The following is a 20421-nucleotide window of genomic DNA, read 5'->3' as shown; positions in this document are numbered from 1 at the left end:
GGCGTGCTAAAGAGTGAAGTCAAGAGCCTGCGCGCTCTTTCGCCGTGGTCGTACGATGGCGGATGGTGATGGATCGATGCTGAGAAAAAGAAAAAGAGAAGTGAAAGTTCCAGCTTGTACACTGGCGGTTCAAGATGGCTTGTGCAGGCACAGAGCCGGCAGAACGTCGCAGAAGACTTCGCGGCGCTGGTCACCAGAGGGTGTCCATGGTGGGGCAAGGCAGCCCGTTTTGAGGCTCTGGCCATGAATCCGTGGATCGCGTCTCCGTCATACCTATCAGGTGCCTGCTTCAAACCTGGAAGGAAGGTTCCAGTCTCACGGGCATCTACACCCACTGTACCCAGCCTGGGTACGTCGGCACACAGCGGGCGGCATAGCGGCATGCGGCCTGGAGCGCACCTAGTAGGTGCCAATTTTCTGGCGCCTCAGGACCCTCGGGCCGCTGCAGTGTGCCCTGGAAAATCCCACACGGGTGCCCCGTAACGGGCTGGGTACTAACTTAAGTTAATCTCCCTGACTTCCGAGTCGCCACCACAGCCAGTCGGGAGCCACCCAGACAGAGCATGGAGGCAAGTCAGTCACAATGGGGCCCGGCCATGATTTCCCGAATCGGCCAACTGCCCTTGCCTTGTCCCTCGGCCCAGCAAACACCCCCCCCAAACGCTGACCTTGAGAGCCGTCTTGCAGTTCATCAAACCCTGTGCGTCTCAACCCCCGAGTGTCAGCCAGATCGCGGGATAGTGTTGTTTATGAGAGCCACTGCTCGCTTCACTTATTAGTTTGGTCGCGAGAAGACCGCCGCCCCCTACCAACAGCAAGTCTCGTCACCCCGCCATCCGCCGCGTCTCGGCAACACCTGCATGTGGGGTTGAGATCCGACACGGAGCGAGAGTTATCATGGACAGGCACGCTGGCGTCCCAGCCGACACCAAGAACGATGAGCCGCAGGTGAAGACAGTCGACGACAAGGGCGCGCCGCCGGTGACGACGAGCGAGCCGGCTAAGCCCGAGGGCGAGGTCGAGGACGTCCCAGACCCGGATGAGGATGATCTCGACGATCTGGATGGTAAGGCAGTCTCATTATATCGGCCCCCATGCTTTCACGTTCATTGACTCTTTTCAATAGATATGTTGGATGAATTTTCGTCGGTCAAGCTGGACGCTGGCAAGACAGCCAAATCGGCGGATGCAGCGCCGCCCACATCCGCTCCCAAATCTCCTGCCCCAGGACCTGCTCCAGGCACTACAGACAGCCAATCCACGGCAGAGGATGGCTTCTCAGAAGACGACTTTGCAAAGCAGCTCCAAGCCGGCATGGCTGACCTTCTTGGAGAGCTGGAAAAATCTGTAGGGTGGTCCCCTCCGGTACTCCGGCGTTCGCCGCTGACCTTGTCCTCCTAGCCCGAGATGCAAGAACAGTTTGAAGAAATGTTCAAGCAAATGAGCGCCGCCGCGGCAGCAGACGAATCGGCAACCGGGACGGCCACGGATGCCGCCTCTAGCTCCAGCAAGGCGCCCGCCGGCGCCGGCGCCGCCGACGCCTCCTTCCAGGAGACAATCCGCCGGACGATGGAGCGCATGCAAAACTCAGGCGACCAGGCCACCGCAGCGGCCGCCTCCGGTGGCGCTGATGATTTCATGTCCGAGATGCTCAAGCAGATGTCCTCCGGGGACTTTAACGCCGAGGGCGGCGAGGAGGAGTTCTCTAAGATGCTCATGGGCATGATGGAACAGCTCACCAACAAGGAGATCCTCTACGAGCCCATGAAGGAGCTCGACGACAAGTTTCCCGACTGGCTGGAGAATAACAAGGACAAAACTCCGGCAGAAGATCTCAAGAGATACGAAGAGCAGAAGTCGCTCGTCAGGGAAATCGTCGCCAAGTTTGAGGAGAGCACCTACTCGGACAACAATGCTGCCGACCGCGAATATATCGTGGACAGGATGCAAAAGGTAGGTCACGGAAATCGAGTGGTCCTACGCGACAGCAGACTAATAATGAGCAGATGCAAGCGGCTGGCTCGCCGCCGTCAGATCTAGTAGGAGACATGGCATCGGCGCAAGAAGCGTTCGCAGGGCCCGACGACCAGTGCAACCCACAGTAGATTTCCTTGTTTTTTGGACATCTCATGCCCTCAGATACCCATGTGCGCCATCTTGAGTACACGAATGCCGTGCAATATCGACCAGAAGGTACTAAATACAAGTAATCGCTCAATACGCAGATCAAGAAACGCCTGTGACCCCCTTAGGCCCCGTCCCAAAACGCCGTTGTTCTGTGGTCCTGTCGCGTGTCCCCAGAAAGGAAACAGACACGCTTAACTCATATCCATATGGTCAGAAGAGTTTTGTGAAAACTCCGGCCGCGACTGCTCTTGTGATATCAGCTCGGCGAAGATGTCGTCATAGTCTTCGTCCGAAAGCGTTGGAGATGGTGGCCGTTGGGAAGGTGTGAGCTGCTGTTGCTCGTAGGACGCTAGCATGGCTTCGAGCTCCTCGTCCTCCGGATTCGTGTCCATGACCGTGTCATTCTCATGTGGCTGCTCGACTTCCTCGTGAAAGGCCATGGCGTTGTCGATGTCCGCCTCTGTAAAATCGGGCGCGTCACGCGCCAAGCGGCCACGGTCGTCCAGCCAGCTTGTTCTGAGAAACTGCGATGCGTTAGCCACGGTACGGCAAGATACCCCACCTAGCAAGGGGTGGTTACGTACCTGGCCCTCAATGTCCCGTCTTTGCCATGCCCTATCGTCGGATTTTTGGCGCACGCTCTGCAAAAACGTGTGTCGTCTTGACTCTTGTGCGAGTTCGCGTCTCCGAACTACGGGATTCGGACGCGTCGGACGCGCCGCGTACTTGAATTTTGGAGGCTGTATGGGAGACGACTGCGTCTGGCGCTGCGAGAGCGTGTTCTCGTGAATCGGGGAGAGGGGAGACGTCGCGCGAATGGGAGAGGATGATAGTGGCGACGAGACCGACGGGCGATGATGGCCCCATGTGCCGGAAAAGATGGGTGTCGGGGTAAAGGAGAGCATGTTTCCGGCAGTTTTGTCGCTATCTTTACGCTGTTGCATGAGGGGAGAGGCCGGGGGCGCGACGCAGCGTCCCGTATAAGATGGACGGGGTGGCTGGCGGTTGGGAGGTTGATGGTGTGTCTCAGAGGCTCCTGGCACTTAAACGGGCGTGATGGCGACGCGGCAGGGACACGGCGCGAGATCACGTGCTGCTGTGGCCTGCATGTAAATAGCGCTCTTCTCGGCGCAGCGCGGGAGCCTGGGGCAAGCAGTGCCACCGGCCGTCGGCCAGTCCCCAACAACCAACTCGAATCCGAGGTGCCTCGGCGAATCACGGCGGCGCAAGGAAAAGTTGATGATGTCGATAGTACCCGCTGCCATCCGCCCAGGGTCGAAAGTGTCACCTGCTAGTCTGCCTATCCCTTTTTTATTGTTGACGGACTTTTTTCTTTGCTCTTCGCCAGCGAACTTGTCTTCAGTCTCCTTTGTCCGTCATGAGCGTCCACTAGCTGCGAGCGACATCTTTCGCTTTCGTGCTGAAACCGCCACCCGCGACGAGAGCCCTCGTGGGCCGCGCCTGGAAAATGAATCCTCTGGTCGCCTCCCGCATCGCGACCCGCGTTGGGGCGCCTCGATCGTGGACATGCTCGACTTGTCGCAGCCAATTGGCTTTTGCCCCGCCGGCAACGCGCCTCGGCGTCGATGCAAGAAGATTTGCGACGGGCGGTGGCAGCTCCTCCGGCAGTAACGGTCGCAAGGGCCGTTCCAGGAGAGTCCTCCTGCTCGCCTCAACGGGCGCCGCCGGTGTCGCAAGTACCGCCCTCGCCTTCACCGACGATATCAAGACGAGCTACGAGGCGGCCGAGAGGACAGGCCGGGTCGTTGCTGCTTTGGCAATTTGTATCAATGAGTACGTTGCGCACGAGTAGTGATTTGGAATGCTTGAGGCGGCCAACTAACTCGATGCCGTACCTTTAGCTACCGTACTACTTTGAATGCCAAGGCTACCATGACCGACGAGACCGAGCAAAACAACGTACTCACTGCCTGCCACAAGCGGTGCGCCGAGCGAACACTCAAGGTGTTGGAGAAGAATGGTGGCATTTTCATCAAACTCGGACAGCACTTGGTACATCAAGGCCCCCAATGCGGTGGCAATTCGGCATTGCTAACCACGTGCAATGCAGAGCGCTATGAACTACCTCTTGCCCCCAGAATGGACGACTACATTCATACCACTTCAGGACAAATGCCCCGTCTCGTCGTTCGAGTCGATCCAGGAAATGTTTCTAAAGGACACCGACGAGGACCTGTGGCATTACTTCTCCGACTTCTCTCCCGAGCCCATCGGCGCTGCATCGCTAGCGCAGGTCCATCTGGCGACGATCAAGGACACTGGCCGCAAGGTTGCCGTCAAGGTGCAGCATCCGGAGTTACAGGCCTGGGCACCTCTCGACCTGGCATTGACACGAATCACCTTCTCGACACTGAAGCGCTTCTTTCCTGAATACGACCTTGAATGGTTGTCATCGGAGATGGAGGTGTCGTTGCCAAAGGAACTCGATTTTCAAGAGGAGGCAGAAAATGCCAAGCGAATGAAGGCATATTTCGCAAAAGTCCCTGAGTTGCCTCTGGTCGTTCCCGAAGTCATCTGGGCCAAGAAGCGCATCATCGTCATGGCATGCGAGTCGGGGAGTCGACCAGACGATTTGGAGTACCTCGATCGAAACGGAATAGATCGCGATGAGGTCTCTGCCGTGCTCGCCCGTGTGTTCAACGAAATGATTTTCGGTGATGGCGCCCCGTTGCACTGCGATCCGCACGGAGGAAACATCGCGATCCGCAAGAATACCGCTAGACGAAACCTGGGGCGCGGTCCGAACTTTGACGTCATTCTTTACGACCACGGCCTATACCGCGACATCCCGTTGCCCTTGAGACGGTCGTACGCCAAGATGTGGCTCGCCGTCATTGACGGCGACATGGACCGCATGAAGAAGTACTCCAAGGAGGTGGCCAACATCAGCGACCATGATTTCCCGCTTTTCGCGTCCGCCATCACCGGCCGCGACTATAGCGTCGTCAGTCGCGAAGGGTCCATTCTCAAGACGCGCTCCGCCGACGAGGAGCAAAACATGTCGGGCGCACTACAAGAGGGCCTCATCGTGGACCTCGTGCAGATGCTCAGCCGCGTCCCGCGCATCATCCTGCTCATCCTCAAGACAAACGACCTCACGCGCAGCCTCGACGAGAACCTGCAGACGCGGCAGGGCCCGATCCGCAGCTTCATGATCCTCGCGCGGTACTGCACGCGGACCGTCTTCCACGAGCAGCTCGAAGAGATCCGGGCCAAGGGCTCCCTTCTGTGGCCGCCCAATGCGGTGAGGGTATTTGCCGCGTGGTTGGGGTACCTGCGCGTCGAGGTCAAGCTCGAGGCGTTTGAGCTGTGGCTCGGCGTGAAGCGGGTGCTTGGGGTGAGGAGCGCGCAGTTTAGCAGCACGAGTCCGCTGCAGCAATGAACACGACCGGCATGGCGCAATAGACTGTACATATGCAGGACATGACATAAAAAGTTAGATAGACTAGAGTCCATGGGCAGGTGTCGCAACACAGGGGCGTGTTCGTACGAAACTAGAGTTACGAAGTAAGCCAGTACCCTACACCAGGATGCTCCGCCGTCATGATGCTCTGCTGTGCTGCCGCACCAGGTGCAGGCAAAACTGTCCAGACAACCAGGTGACTGGGTGTCGCTGCTTGAACGCTATGGGATGCAGCGTAGTCTATGGGCGAGCAGCAGCGGTCAACGTGGGTGCACGCAGGCCTTCCCAGTTAGCCGCTGAATTCCCGTCAAACATAACGATACACAAACGATAGATCATGGTTTCCACGGGCCGCCAAACAACCAACAAGTCCCTGTTTCAAACGCTTTCTTATGAAATATCTTAAATGCTGAACGGCTGAGCAAAAATCCATAGTCATTCGGCAAAGATAGTGGCTTGTAAAGACGTGATAGAGAAAAAAAAGGGAGAAACGACGGCAAGAAGGGCAAAAAAATGGTGGTTTCGCCCGGGCTCGAACCGGGGACCTTCTCGGTGTTAGCGAGAAATCATGACCAACTAGACCACGAAACCAACTCAGGGGGTCTGATTGTTGAAAAGTAGTGACTAATTTTGCACTATGATGAGTTGGTAGCAGGCCCTCCCGATGTGGGTTTGGCTGCCGTCACGTCCCGACTCGTCGTGGCTGGATGCACGACCGAAGGCCGGGTCAGGCTCCCAAAGATGGTTCTTTGAAGGGTCAATAAATACATCCTCTCGAATTTTGCATGGCCTTTGAATCGATTTCCGTGTTTTCGTGGGCAAGACGGCCGGGTATTGTAGCTGAGCTTCTTGCCTGTTTCGGGTCCTCCATTGACTGTCTTATGGGGGGCCCCCACGGCGGGCAAGTCACTAATAAATGGATACCTATTTGCGCCAACCGCGCGCGACTCCCAGATGCGCGCTGCCCCAACCCCGACTCTACAACCGCACGACGCCGCCCTCGCTCTTGATGCAAGCAAACGTTTCGCTTTGAACAGCTTGAAGGCCCTTCTCTATTGCCATGTAGGGGCGTTGCCGGTGAACGGTCCGGCGCCCCACCTGGCACCTGTTCAGACTGACGCGGGCACCTGTTCGCCGGCGCGTCTCTCTGGTAAGTTGCCGTGCCACGTCCACCCTGCTTGCACCTCGCACTCTCCCTCTCTCTCTCCCCCACTCACCCAACAACAAGCAATAAGACCTCGTCGTGGAGATTTCTCGCGTCTTCATCACGACTTGATCATCGTCTTCTGCGCGTGGAAAACACTGGTATTTCATTTCGACCGATGCTTGCGAATCGTTTCTAACTTTGCTATAGCAGCACTCATCGCGTCTCCTTGCCGGCGTGCCCTTGACATAGCCTGAGGGCCAAGTATACAGCACGTCTACGGATCTTCTGAGCGTGTGTGTCGTGTGCTCAGACGCCTGGGATTCAAGCCTGACGTCGGTGGTCATTCATCGTTTTGGCGTGCTTTCCGAAGATTGATTGTGCCCGTCTTACACGTCAGGCGAGAGATCACGTTGAACAACTCCAACGCTCTTGTCCCATCATCACTGGACACTGTGGCGACAGAACTTGTGCCACTCAAGGTAAAAATGAAACAGCGTGATGAAACCTCGCCGGCGGCTATGGAGGTGCTCCTCCGCCAGGGCACCGACTCCTACGCTGCCAAACAGTATGCTCAAGCGCTCAAGCAGTTCACCAGAGTAAGGCACCGTATGGTATTTATTACTCAATCCATACTGACTTTGTCACCTTAGGCTATGAATCTTTGCCCCTGCCACCGTGGTGTTAAGCGCCCGCGTTGCATCTGCAAGGACTTCGAGGGCGTCGCGGAAAAGGGCGGCTCCATCTTCAAGGAGGCCATGTACACCTGTGTCTGCGAAGCGGGAAAAGTGTTTAGCAAATGTGCCAACCCTTTGCACATCAAGGCCCTTGACTACCGTGCTGGAATATTTGAGACCATGAAAGACCTGGGCCGCGCCAAGAAGGATGCGGAATGGATGCTCGAGCTTGCCCCTCGAATGCCAGACGTACTCAACCCCGTGGCCACTGTGTTGCTGCCCGTCACTGACCTCACCTAGGGCTACCTCCGGCTGGGAAAGATTACCCGCTTGTTGAAGAAGCCAGAGTATGCTTTAAAGATCTACAGGGCTGGCGCCGAGGCCGCCACGGGCCAGGCAGCGGGCTCGTCCGAGAAGCTGCAGGTGAGCGACCGTGGCCACCGGTCGCCCGAGCACTAATACTAAATATCTGTATTAGCAACTCCATGACATGCTGAAGCCAATGGAAGATCACTTCAAGCGGTGCGATCCTCTGTGGCTTCCCCCAGAGATCGTCCACCAGGTCCTCTCCTACCTCGACTTCGTCGAACTGACGTTGGTGCCCGCCCTCCATATCATCCTAGAAGAAGCCGCCTAACGCTCTCCCCTCACAGTAAATGCATGCGGGTGTCCAAGACTTGGGCAAAGACCCTAGAGGGACGTGGCTCCAAGAAACTCTGGAGCCTGCTCAACTTTAGCAGGCGTGGCATCCGCACCCCCTCCCACCTGGCGCTGCAGAAGCTGGTCGGCAGAGCCCAAGGCACCGTTCGCGAGATCGAGGTGCGCGAGACGGGTCGGTTCCAGCTTACGCCCCAGAAGCTGGATACCTTGCTGCGCAGCGCAACCACGAACTTGGAAAGGCTCGCCCTTGGACCTCTGCTGAACTTCAACTACAATTTCCTAACTTCGTTCGAGTTCGAAAAGCTGCGGCATCTTGCGGCCGTCACATATATGGATAGGAGCGATGGAAACCGAAACGTCGACGATAAAGACCACGGAAACATCCCTATTGGGATGATTGATGGGGTCGCAAACTCCCTCGAGTACCTCGACCTGCTTGGGGTGCCGTTGCCATGGTACCGCGTCAGCCTGCCCATGTTTCCCAAGCTCAAGTATGCACGCCTGGAGCACAGAGAGAAGCTTCGCCAGGCCGCGTTCCCAATTGTGAGTCATCAAAACGCGACAACAAAGATGGCCCAAGGAGGGATTGCATTGCTAATGCCCACCCACGCAGTTTGCCTTTGCACTGCATACGCCGCAGCTGGAGCAGCTGTCGCTGCAGTTCATGCACTTGACCATCGGACACTTTTGGCAGGCGGAGCCGGCTTGGGAAAAACTCTGGAACAATATCAAGGTGTTCGTGTACACCATGCCGGTGACTGGCGGAGCCTGGCAGCACAGAGAGACCACGGCGGCCCTCAGCATGATGATGTCCGTCAACCAGGGCACCACGTTCCAGTACTTTGACCACGACATTACCTACCACGAGGGAGGTGGTAATTGTCCCGCGCGGCTCATGACAACCACCTTCGACTGGAGCGGCTATACTAATGGTGACCTCTCCTCCCTTCCCGTCGTCGGCCACGCATCCTTCCCCGCCATGCGCGAGTTCCGCGTCACAGACCTCGTCCATATGCCGTGCAGGCTCCAAGTCGCCCTCCAGCTATCCATGAGCCGCCGTCTCCTGCACACCTTCGACATCGTGTTTGCGATTGACGACCCGCGAGCCCCCGTGGGCGTCGAGCACGTGGATCATCTCAAGCAGTACGCCTGGCTCCGCGGCCTCGAGTCCATCCGCTCCCTCGGGCTCTTCAACTTCCGCTTCAAGCGCTACCCGCGCAAGGACGAGGACCTGCCCATCCCCGGCTTCCTCGCCACCTTCCCCAACCTCGAGACCCTGAGCCTCGGCTCCGAGTGCTACGAAGACGAAGAATTCTGCTTCGTCGTCGAGGCCATCATGAAAGCCACGCAGCTCAAGACCATTTACCAGCAGAACATCAGCGGCGCGGCCTGGGACAGACTCGTCCAAGTCGGCAAGCGCAACGGCGTGCAGATCATCTCTGGCGAGCGACCCAAGGCCTGGCCCGTGGTGCTGGATGAGTGATGCTGCGACTGGGAAAGTTTTGATTGCATCGCAAAAGATGTAAATGGTGGCTGCGTTGGTGATGGTGGTGGTGTGGTAGGTGGTGTCTGCCGCATGGCTGGAGTTGCAACCGGTAATGGCATGACAACGACAGCGGTGCTAGATGGGTGAAGTGCCGCGACTTGGTACGGGATGAGAGACGAACGGCGATGCAGCATGACGGACCTTTCGGACGGCGTTTAGGGTTACGATGAACGAGAGACATGAGCGGACAAGGATACCCAGGACGCAAGATTTCGGGCGAGAGAGTACCATTTGCTTCAGTAATTGGTATTGGAAGGCCCGTCACGGTGTGCTCTACGAGTTGCGGACTGTAGAATAATGATACAAATGTATATTTGCGGAGCCTGATCGATGTGTGGGCGTGTGTATGTGTGTGCAGACATGGCGATATGCGATGCTCAAAATATGCAGGCATATTGTAGTTAGTCGTCGTGGTTGAGGAGGTTATGTTCGTAGTGTTGGATGTGATTCTAGATTAAGCCCGCCCGACTTTAAACGATAAGACCTAAGAGAAAAAAAGCATGGTCAGTACTCGTCCGCGGCAAGCAGCAAGGGCATGGCTCGCAGCTCACATCGTTCTTCCCGACGGCGACAATGTCGTCCTCGGCCACCCTCAGATTGCCCGCGCCCTCGACGAACGCGATGGGCGCGTCGCCCATGACCTTCTTGGCCACGTCGCCGACCGTCGACCCCTTCTTCACCAGCACGCAATCCCTGAAGACGAACTTGGACTCGCTGGCGCCGGAGCCAAAGGTCGTCGTGTTCCTGACGGGGAAGACGGGCACCAGGCCGAGTAGGTCCGCCGCCCGCGATAGGACCTGGACGACGCCCGTGGACCCGAACCTGTACAGCACCATGTCCTTGAGGTTCTCGATCCGGTTGCGGTTCTTCTCGTCCAGCTCCTTGAGGTCGCCGCCCGTCGGGTCGCCCTGCTCCACGAGGTCCTCCCGCGTGTCGATGAACTCGCTGCCCTCGACGTACTTGATGTACCCCTGCTTGGCCATCTTGCGCAAAAAGATCTCCGAGATGGCCGAGCACAGGACGATGGTCTTGGGGCCCTGCATCTTGGCAATCTTGGAGATGTTCTTGTCCGCGTCCGGGTGGTCGATCTTGTTGAGCGCGATGACGGTGGGGAACTTTTCGTCGACGAAGCTGTTGACGATATGCTCGACCGTCGCGTCGGACCAGTCCTCGAGCGGCTCCCTGACGCCTGAGCGGTCGAGCGTGCGGTTGATGACCGTCTGCGTGGCGCCGTAGCCGGAGAACTGGCCCTGCAGCGTGTCCACGGCCGAGGCCTTGACGGCCATGTGCCTGCGGCGGACGGACCCCCATCGCTGCATCAGGTTGCCGAGGATCCAAGCCACGACCTCGCTGCGAAGCCAGGCGATGTCGACGGAGGGGTCATAGCCGCGCGTCTCCTTGCCCTCGGCGTCGACGGTGCCCGAGGCGTCCACGACATGTATCAGGGCGTCGGCGTGGCGCAGGTCGTCGAGGAACTTGTTGCCCAGGCCGCGGCCCTGGTGCGCGCCGGGGACCAGCCCCGCGACGTCGAGCAGCTCGATGGGCACGGAGCGACGGCCGTCGACGCACGCGCCGTAGTTGGGCTTGCACCGGTCCGAGACCTTGTACCGCGCGCACGCGCAGTCGATCTGTAGGTAGCCTATCGCCCGCTGCGGGTCGATCGTTGTGAACCTGCCGGCCGTGGCCGTGTCAGTCTTTTCGTCTCGATCCGGCGTTTACGGTGGTGACGGGCGAAGTGGATGGGTTGCGACAGCACGTACGGAAAGTTGCCTGTAAAGGGGGGGGAGAAAAGGGTCAGTCGATATTAGCTACTCGTCGCGCAACAGGCAGGCTCGGGGCCGGTCGCTCCCTGGCACTATGGGAAAAAACCAACCGACTTTGGAGGAAGCGTCGGTCAGGCTGTTGAGCATGGTGCTCTTCCCGGCCGACGGCTTCCCCACGAGCCCGATGAGCGGATCTCGAGGCATGGCGGGGAGGGGCCGGGCGCCAGGCGGTCAGGCGCAAAGGGAAGGGGTGAGCTCAGAGGGGGGACGGCAGCTGTGAGCCCTCGCGCGGATCGATCATTTGGAGTTGTCGTCGACTCGACTTGGGCGGCGGACGGGGTGCCGTATATAGTGTATCGCGGGACGGCGTCGCATGTCGTCGCAAAATTTCCAGCACCCACTGCACGCACGGCGAGGCGAAAGCGGACAAGGCTGAGGTGAGGGGCAGGCAGCCCGCAGCCTCAACTTGAGCTGCCCCGCCATCAAATGATAGATGCCCCTACCCACTGTCCAGGACTCCAGTGGCATTGGATCCATCCAATTCTTCCCGGCCGCTAAAGAGACGTAGCCCCCAGTGGAAAGCCCAGGTTGGATAAGGTACTTGTAGTGGGCTCCCGCAGCAGGACGGTGGGTCGCTGTAGGGGTCCCGCCGTGGACACTCAGGGCAGCGGAACCGACGGGAAGCTCGACTGTCAAACCGTCTACTACCCAAGTTACTACCCCAAAGTAACCCTTGCCGTCCGGATCTGTCCGCCGAAGCGCCTCGGATCTCGCTCCGTGTCTCCTGCACCGCACCCCCGATTTGCCGTCGCGATACGTAGCTCACAAATTCCCGTCACCCATTTCCGAGCACGCAAGCCGCCGAACAGTCATCGGCCAGTCCGCTCTTGTCCTCCGCGGCATCAATGGTCAGCAGCGCGGCATGACCTCGCCGCCTCAGCTCCCCCTCGATGCCTTTCCGGCGTGGGCGCTGCTGAACGATGTGACATTCTCGGGTGTCAAGCTGCAGCAGACGAAGGACAAGGGGTTCGGCCTTGTGGTGGACGGGGATCTGGGGCCCTCTGAGGGCGGCAATGCGTCCCCCCTGATGAGGATACCCCAAGACCTGGTCCTCTCTGCCGAGGCTGTCGACGAGTATTCCAAAGTGGACCAGAGCTTCAAGCAGCTCCTCGAGACAGCTGGACATCAGGTGCGAATCGGTAACGCCCTGTAACTCGTGCCTTCTCTGACCGTTGCCCTAGTCCACACGCAAGGACGTCATGCTGTATCTGCTCTGCCACCTGGTCCACTCCAGGCGAGGCACCGCCGTGTCCAAGGGCATCCCCTCCACGCCGTGGACCGAGTACATTCGTTTCTTGCCCCGCCCCATTCCAGTTCCTACCATGTGGTCTGAGCCGGAGCGCATGTTGCTGAATGGCACTTCATTGGAGGTGAGCAGCTGATGGATCAAGACAGGCGGCGAAGAGGAAAGACTGTGTATGCAACCTTACTACAGAAAACTGACAACTACAGACGGCCCTACGAGCCAAGTTCGCGGCATTGAGCCACGAGTTTGACGAGCTGCGGGAAAAGACCGAGACGCTACCATTTTGGAACTCTTTCCTCTGGGAGACAGGCAAGACATCTCTGGATGACTGGGTCCTGGCAGATGCATGGTATCGCTCCCGGTGCCTCGAGCTGCCACAAATCGGAGAGGCCATGGTACCTGGCCTGGACATGGTGAACCACTCTGCCAGCCCGACAACATATTACGAATCGGACGGCACCAGCGGTGTGGTGCTGTTGATGCGCCCGGGTAGCACAGTATCGGCAGGGCAGGAAGTGACAATATCATACGGTGACGCCAAGCCAGCCGCCGAGATGCTCTTCAGCTACGGCTTTATCGACCAAGGCAGTATGGTGCGCGAGATGACGTTGCATCTCGAGCCATTCCCGGATGACCCGCTGGCCAAGGCAAAGCTACACGTCTTCAAGGGCCCGCCGATCGTGAAGCTGTCGCTGTCTCCCGACGGCCAGACCCTGACTTGGGACAGTCAATTCGTATTTCTCATGTGCCTCAACGAGGAGGACGGCCTCGGCTTCCGCGTCCTGCAGGACACGACAGGAGGCCGACAGCTCAGAATGTTGTGGCAGGAAGATGACGTGACAGATCAAGCCGGAGATTTCCAGACACTGATACAGGGACATGAGCTTTGCGAGGTGTACAAGCTTCGCGCAGTGGCGGTGCTGTCCGAGAAGATTGAGGAACAGCTGGCCAGCGTCAAAGCAGGGCCGCCAGACGACCAGCTTCGACCGCTGGTCGCTGCTGGCCTGCTGAGGGAGGAGTGCATTGAGGCTGCCAGGGCGCTGAAGAAGCTTGAGATGGAGCTGCTCGAGGCGGCAGTGACGGCGCTCGAAGAACAGGTGCGTACAAGATGCGTCGGTGTCCCTGTGAAGGGTGTGCTTCGTGCGCATGGGTCGGCCCAATCTCTCCCGCAAGCGCTTCCTCCCCCATGTCGTCCTGAAAAAAATGCACTGCACTGCAGCCTGTGCATGGCGTGAACTGACGGGCCCTGGCAGAAATCGAGTCTGCTCGCGCATGACCACGTGGTGGCATATCTCGGGTTGATGGAAGATGCCCAAATCGAGCAAGGGCCGAGGCTATCCTCGTCCAATGAGGAGGACGACTTCAGCTGAGATGGAGGGGATCCCGCCCACCTCGTGGCCAATTCGCCAACTTAGAACAACTGCCGCCGTGGTCGGTGGCGCGGGATCGCCTGCGTGTGCAAACAAGGTTGGAATGCGATGCTGCGACCTGGTCCTGCATTGGCCTGGTGGCCTAAGTGCGCAGAAGGTGCTTGCTTGTGCTGCTGGGACAGCACACGGACCCCAGCGGCGAGCAGCAAGCAAGCAGCAGAAGCAGTATGTGCGTGCGGTATGAGTGCATGAGCGCATGAGCGGACCGTTCCCCTATGGGGTCTGGGTCTAGGGAACTTGGACAGTAGGTACGTACGTAGCCCCGACTACGGGCGCTCCTCCAAGGCAAATGGTTCGATCTCGCGGCGCTCGTCGACAAACACTGGCGCAACTTGACGACGTAGTCAGGCATCGGTCACTCTAGCGCCCTTCGGCCGGACGGACGGAAGCAGTGCCAGCAGTGACGCTAATTCGCCAACAGCCTCGGGCCCGCTCGGGAACAACGACAAGCCTCTGACCAAAAAGGCACAAGTGTCTCTCCATTCCCTTGCCACTGTCGCAAGCCTCTTTCTTCAGGAGCCTTGTGCTGGCCGTGACACTGAACTGAGGAGTGCCGTCGGTGGTGCTCTTCTGCACTGCGCTTTGCTATTACTGCCTGGCAGCTTGCTGACAGAAGTTGTTCACTCATCTGCCGCAAGGAGCAATGTGCTCATGTCCTCCGTGGCCGACGTCTTTGGCATCGGATTGCATTCGTTGAACCATACTGTCGCTGGTGGCATCTGACTGTCTTTCGCCGTGCGCGTGCCATGAGACGTTGGGATGGAGGCATGTTGGCAGGATGATCTGAGGATCTTCGAAGTTTAACCTACGCAAAATGGCCTCGAAAGCAAATGTAGTAGGGTCAGTAGCGTGGGTTGTGCTGCAACTGTGGCAATAATCAGCCACCGATGTGGCATGCCTTCTGCATGGATAGTGGCTGTCCCGAGTGCGCTGGGAACGAACTCTGTCGCCCTGGCCTTCCCTATTATCGTCATCGAATTGAACGGGACAGCGTAACAGCGAGATGTCTCGGGACCCAAATTCCGGTTTCATCATGTCGAGCCGCCATGCTTTTCAGCTCGCGAGATCGTTTCAGTGTCGCTTCGCGAAAATCATCTCGGATATGACCCTGCGGTAGGGAGGCCGAGCGTCGAATCGACGAACGGGACGAAACTGTCCCCTGGAGGAAAAGAAAGCCCAAAATCTGGGGTACCTAGCCGGGATCTGGCCGAGGCCAGGGCAACGGACGAGATCGCGGGGGAGGTTCCATAGATGCAGCGAGTGCCGCCCAACTGTGGACACGAGGTACGACCGCGCAACCTTTTGCGATCAGACTCGCAGCGCAATCAACCAAGGTCAAAGACACCTAAGAGGCTGCAGATGGTGAGGACAACGGGACAATCCAGATAAACGGACTGCCGCAAAGGAGCCACAGAATACCGTGTATAGTATACGGGTAGTAGTGGCTTGGAAACCTGTCCTGGTGAGCCCCGCAGGTCGGCGCCAGTGCCGGAAATCCGGGGTAAAGGTATCAGCGAGCTGGCTTGGCGGTCAGACATTGTGCGCCCGAGACTCAACTAGGTCCTTGGAAGCCCTGGAAGATGCGATTTCACCCGTACGCGCAATTTCTCGGTGTAATATTTGCGCTTATGAGCGTTGATGGAGCTTGCTGACTGCGTCTCGATCGTGGAGTCGTGGGTGCCGATTCGAGCCTCGTCGAGGTCAGCACTCAGCAGGTGCCACCTCGGATGCACCCTCACGACGGTGTGAATTCTCCACCGAGCGACAGGCAGCGCTTGTTCCACCAAGGCTGCTGACGACAGACAATGCGCTCGTCCCAGGCTCGCGCATCGGCCGTGTTCAGACCGCAGTGGTGATGCCATTAGTATCCCGTCATCTGGAGTCCCGCGCCACCGTGGCGTGCACGGCCGCCATGGGCGAGGGCGAGATCCGACATCAGTCCATTTCCATTTCAAGCAGTCCAAGGGCTGTCACCCCAGGATAAGCATTTTTAGTGATAGAGTTTGTCTGTGCAGAGCGGCGCTGGGGCCGAGTCGGCGGAGCACCGTTGTCATGCATGCAGGGCCAGCAATGCAAGCGCCGACTCCGCCGACAGATGGCCCGTCGTGGGGCATCTGTGATGTCAATAGTCGTCAGGGCTCGTGTCTGTGAGATGCTCGGCGGAGAAGTTGCACTTGACTCGTGGTAGCTAGGTATGCGAACCCGTGTGGCGTCGGTGGCGGGCTCGAGGGGGAGGAAGATGAGGAAGTGTTCGTCAGCGAGCACCTCGGGCTGGTGGGAAGGTCAGGTACCTGCTCATGGCGGCAGAGCAGCACACGTCCCAGAGCGCACAGGGCTGTAGCTTCGTACCTACTAGGTACCTATAGTACGGAACACCGTAGCACCCGTCGGCATCATTTAAGAGTTAATGTACATGCTGATGATGAGCATCATGCACCGCCATCATCATCGCTACCGCGGGCGAGCCAGCATCAGCATCCATCCTCAGGTCGGTCCAACGTCGCAGCCAAAAAAGTGCCTGCCCTGTCCCAACCTTGCCAGCGAGGTCGCAGGGGACGGACCCGCCGTGTCGCCCGCTTGTGGAAGGCCCCGCAGCGCTTGATGTGCCCTGGACCACATCGATGATGCCCTTCAGGGCTGGAGAGGGGCGCTGCAACAGGTGCCCAGCACCTGCAGATATAACTACAGGAACATACCTAACAAGCATGGAGGCTCCATCTCTGCCCGTCTCCTGCCCCCCTCCCCCCCGCCTGCAGCGGCGCCAGGCCGCCTGATTATTCAACCCACCATCGTCGCCAAAGTCCCTCCACACCACGTCCGTGGCCCAACCAAACCAACCAAAGGCGTCCCCGGGTTTGCGCCTCCCCCGGGATCCTCCATTTCCCTCACACTTCACTCGCTCTCTTCGACTCCACAAAAGTCTCGCATCCCCGTTTTGCGATCCCACGCTTAAGCTTTGTCCCTCCTCTACTTGTCCTACCGTCCTCCATCTGCATTTATCCCACCTCGCCGTCGTCTCGCTCGTGATCAGGTCGACCTGATTCCCTTCCCATCTCTTTCGATTTCTGTCCTCACCCATCCTGCCTACCCGACGACCAGAGAGAACAGACCAAGGCTAGACAGAGACAAGGCCGTCAACATCACCGCCGTTTTCGCCTCCGGCTGACCTGACTGAGGTGCCGCCGCTCTAGGCGCCCCCCTTTGCGCTCTTGCGTGATCCCGCCAGTGCGCCGTCCAAACCACCGATATCGCGGTGCCCCGAAGTGCACAACACGCAACCACGCTCGCGTGAGAACGCTTTCCAACGCTTTCTGCTCCTACTCTCAGATACCAGCCGTCGCTGATCCCGCGACGATCAACCCGCCACTATGCCGGGTATCCTTCCTATGAAAGTCATCAAGGTGGGCACCAGCGCCCAGAGCCGCATCGCCCAGGCCTGCGATCGGTGCCGTAGCAAGAAGATACGCTGCGATGGCGTGCGCCCAACCTGCTCGCAGTGCGCCAACGTCGGCTTCGAGTGCCGGACGAGCGACAAACTGAGCAGAAGAGCCTTTCCGCGTGGCTACACCGAGTCTCTCGAAGAGCGTGTGCGCCAGTTGGAGTGCGAGGTTCGCGAGCTCAAAGACTTGCTCGACGAAAAGGACGAGAAAATCGATATGCTCTCTGCCATGCACAGCAGCCACCATCGCCGCCCATCCATCACATCCGTCTCCAACTCTGTGTCGTCCCCGGAGTCGTCCAAAGAGTCACAATCCCCCAAGGAGGACACATTCCGCATGCACGAGACTCCGCTCCTCTTGGGTGTCGAGAACTCTGATTCTTACTTCATGGGCGCGTCCAGTGGCCGAGCCCTGATCAGTACGTGATCTCAACAGTGAACAGACGCATACTTGACAGAAGACTGACTTGCCTTCAGCATCGTTTAAGCGAAAGCTCCAGGAGACAGGCAGACCTTGCAACGACTTCAACCCAGAGGCATTCCTGCATGTCCAGGGTTGCCCGCCGTTGACAACAGAGGAAGTGGCACAAGCTGGCAAGGTGCCGCCCCGTCTCTTCTCTGACCGTTGCGTCAACGTCTTCTTCCAAGAGTGGGCGCCGCTCTTCCCGGTTCTGCATAAGCCGACTTTCCTTCGCATCTACGAGGAATTCGTGGCCGACCCCGAGAAGGTCAGATGTAAAAACAAGCTAGCACAGCTCTACCTCGTCTTTAGTATCGCCGGTCTCTCGTCCGAGTCTCCAGACTATCAGCAACTTGCTGCCTGTGAGAAGCAATGGACAAAGGCACTCGATTCGTTACAGTACGAGACCACTATGAGCACGTTGCAGTGTTTCATCCTGGCCCTGTTGTACTGCGCCATGCGAGCGGACAACAAGCGACTGCAGCATTACAAATCTGTTGCGGTCGGCCTGTCTCACCGCCTCGGGTTGCACCAGAGCCAGAAACGGTTCTCTTTTGGCGCGCTAACTTTGGAGACGAGGAAGAAGGTGTTTTGGACGCTGTACACACTTGACTGGTAAGATGACATGTGACTATGCGTTCGCAGCCCCGGCTAATAGTTTCAGCTTTACTTCTGCGACTTTGGGACTGCCTAAGCTTTTCAAAGAGGAGGATGTTCAGGCCGAATACCCGTCAGACACGGATGACGAGTACATTACTGAAAAGGGCTTTCAACCCACGCTTCCTGGAGAGTACACTCGTCTCTCCAGCGCTCTCGCTCTCTTCCGCGCCGCTCGCATCCTGTCCCGCGTCCTGGAGAAGGTCTATCCTGCGACGACCAACCACGAGCTCTCCTTGCAGCAGCTGGGTGTTTTCGAGGCGGACCTCGATGCCTGGCATGCCGACCTGCCGACACATCTGCGGCTTAATTTTGTGCAAGATAAGCCATCCACCGACGTGACTGGAAGCCGGTCGCCGCTGCTTGTGAGTCCGCATTCAACAATGGCACGAACCCGTGCATGGCGTTGAGTAACTGACAAAACTTAGGCTCTTTCTTACTACTTCATTCGCACGCTCATATACCGTCCGGCCGTGGGGTCTAACCTTGGGCCCAAAGCCGCGCCCGCCCTGCTTTCAGTTGCCGACTCCAGCAAGCACATTGTTCAAATCGTCCAACTCCTGGAAGAGAGGAGCATGAGCTTCTCGTTTTGCTTGAACAAGTTCGATCTATTGGCGGTTTGCGGAACAACGCTGCTTTATCAGGTAGCGGATCTCAAGCCTGACAGCAAGATGATGCGCGACTCCGAGCGCTTGGTCAACGCCGTCATCGACATCTTGACGAAGGCCAAGGCACCGGGGGCCCCGGACTTGGCACGGGTTGCACGGTCACTCATCTCGGTGGATGGCAAAGAGGGTGTGTCGCCCACCACTTCGTCTCGCAAGGGGTCCATGCCTGCGCCCTCGCAACGCCCGTCGCCGCTCTCAAGAGCTCCGAGCAAAAAGGCGGGCTATGCAATCGGCCAGCTGCACCACGGCGCTGCTAGCGAGGACGACTTGATACGGCAACAAGAAAAGATGCGGCGGATGACGATGGTGCACATTCCTACACCGAATTCGGACATTTACCGCTCCAGGTCCCGTCAATCTTTGGACAGTCTTTCTCCAGACAGCGCAACGATGAGCCATCGTGACTATGGTATGCCTCTAACGCAGGCGTCCACCAGCGGCCACCGGGCGACTATTTCGAGGCCCATTCCGAACCTAGACTATCTATCACTAAGCAACACCCCATCCGGAACGGGACCGTCTTCGCCAGGAGGGGGTCTGGGTCGATTGCACACGCCCGGGTCCGTCTCAGCGGAGCATCTGCTACTCGGTGGCGACGCTACAGGGAAGACGTCGGCAGTTTCAAACTCTGAATGGGAGGCATTGCTGGGTTCTATGGATGGTGGCGTGAATAACGTCTACGATGCGATATATGGAGGCTCCAGCCTCATCAACGAGGCATCGCTCCCTCCCAACATGGGCAATGCGGACTGGTCACCGGATACGTGGGACTTGAGCAATTTCAACATTGCAGACTTTGGAGGAGCCAACCAAGGGATACCGCAGAGTGTGCCGAGCATCAGCGATGAGAGTTTAAGTTCCGGAGAGGAGGTAGCACCATCGGAGCTCGGACTGAGTGTAGGGGCGTGGAGCATCACGAGCGCGTGAGAAGCACGGAAGCTTCGTAATATGAGGGCCATGTTGTGTAGCGTTTAAGCGTTGTATATCGCGTAACGATAGCTTGCTGCGTACTGGAGTACGTTTTAACGATTTAACTTGAGTTTCATGTGCGCGACCTTTTTCATCAGTGTCTGACTGTCACATGTCGTGGAATGTCATCATGGGTAGCTGCGAACGTAGG

General features: G+C 58.1%; 7 protein-coding genes and 1 non-coding gene across 10 annotated transcripts; 5 read left to right on the top strand and 3 right to left on the bottom strand.

Moving 5' to 3' along the window:
* Positions 1–655: 655 nt before the first annotated feature.
* PEX19 (Peroxisome chaperone and import receptor) lies at positions 656–2247 on the top strand. Its single transcript, XM_047983348.1, has 4 exons — positions 656–1066; positions 1127–1347; positions 1402–1953; positions 2007–2247. Exons 1-4 carry the CDS (start codon positions 898–900, stop codon positions 2103–2105), a joined length of 1041 nt encoding a protein of 346 aa, XP_047839318.1. The 5' UTR covers positions 656–897; the 3' UTR covers positions 2106–2247.
* Positions 2051–3170, bottom strand: JDV02_002331 (uncharacterized protein). The gene is made up of 2 exons (XM_047983347.1): positions 2712–3170; positions 2051–2651 (listed from the first exon to the last, which is right to left on the bottom strand). The coding sequence occupies exons 1-2, from the start codon at positions 3069–3071 to the stop codon at positions 2319–2321; spliced, it is 693 nt and encodes a 230-aa protein (XP_047839317.1). The 5' UTR covers positions 3072–3170; the 3' UTR covers positions 2051–2318.
* Positions 3171–3286: 116 nt separating this feature from the next.
* JDV02_002330 (uncharacterized protein) lies at positions 3287–5664 on the top strand. Of its 2 annotated transcripts, XM_047983345.1 has the most exons (3): positions 3287–3921; positions 3990–4140; positions 4199–5664. In XM_047983345.1, exons 1-3 carry the CDS (start codon positions 3596–3598, stop codon positions 5528–5530), a joined length of 1809 nt encoding a protein of 602 aa, XP_047839315.1. In that variant the 5' UTR covers positions 3287–3595; the 3' UTR covers positions 5531–5664. The 2 variants fall into 2 exon arrangements, with proteins under 2 accessions (XP_047839315.1, XP_047839316.1); XM_047983346.1 differs by having other exon boundaries at positions 3990–5664.
* A 404-nt stretch (positions 5665–6068) lies between these two features.
* On the bottom strand, positions 6069–6142 carry JDV02_002329. The gene has a single exon. It is a non-coding gene; the product is annotated as a tRNA-Val (tRNA).
* A 374-nt stretch (positions 6143–6516) lies between these two features.
* On the top strand, positions 6517–9898 carry JDV02_002328 (Aminodeoxychorismate lyase). Its single transcript, XM_047983344.1, has 7 exons — positions 6517–6701; positions 6906–7294; positions 7349–7621; positions 7673–7795; positions 7851–7966; positions 8026–8575; positions 8646–9898. Exons 2-7 carry the CDS (start codon positions 7184–7186, stop codon positions 9513–9515), a joined length of 2043 nt encoding a protein of 680 aa, XP_047839314.1. The 5' UTR covers positions 6517–6701; positions 6906–7183; the 3' UTR covers positions 9516–9898.
* Positions 9545–11892, bottom strand: JDV02_002327 (uncharacterized protein). Its single transcript, XM_047983343.1, has 4 exons — positions 11452–11892; positions 11339–11348; positions 10130–11249; positions 9545–10062 (listed from the first exon to the last, which is right to left on the bottom strand). Exons 1-4 carry the CDS (start codon positions 11543–11545, stop codon positions 10033–10035), a joined length of 1254 nt encoding a protein of 417 aa, XP_047839313.1. The 5' UTR covers positions 11546–11892; the 3' UTR covers positions 9545–10032.
* A 189-nt stretch (positions 11893–12081) lies between these two features.
* JDV02_002326 (uncharacterized protein) lies at positions 12082–15898 on the top strand. Of its 2 annotated transcripts, XM_047983341.1 has the most exons (4): positions 12082–12530; positions 12583–12771; positions 12854–13744; positions 13901–15898. In XM_047983341.1, the coding sequence occupies exons 1-4, from the start codon at positions 12264–12266 to the stop codon at positions 14015–14017; spliced, it is 1464 nt and encodes a 487-aa protein (XP_047839311.1). In that variant the 5' UTR covers positions 12082–12263; the 3' UTR covers positions 14018–15898. The 2 variants fall into 2 exon arrangements, with proteins under 2 accessions (XP_047839311.1, XP_047839312.1); XM_047983342.1 differs by having other exon boundaries at positions 12854–15898.
* Positions 15899–16779: 881 nt separating this feature from the next.
* On the top strand, positions 16780–20341 carry CAT8 (DNA-binding transcription factor cat8). The gene is made up of 4 exons (XM_047983340.1): positions 16780–17935; positions 17994–18591; positions 18641–18998; positions 19062–20341. The coding sequence occupies exons 1-4, from the start codon at positions 17446–17448 to the stop codon at positions 20226–20228; spliced, it is 2613 nt and encodes an 870-aa protein (XP_047839310.1). The 5' UTR covers positions 16780–17445; the 3' UTR covers positions 20229–20341.
* The last annotated feature ends 80 nt before the right edge of the window (positions 20342–20421 follow it).

The sequence above is a fragment of the Purpureocillium takamizusanense genome, chromosome 2, assembly GCF_022605165.1.
Source record: "Purpureocillium takamizusanense chromosome 2, complete sequence".
Classification (NCBI taxonomy): domain Eukaryota; kingdom Fungi; phylum Ascomycota; class Sordariomycetes; order Hypocreales; family Ophiocordycipitaceae; genus Purpureocillium; species Purpureocillium takamizusanense.
This window is presented reverse-complemented; position numbering and strand designations above follow the sequence as displayed.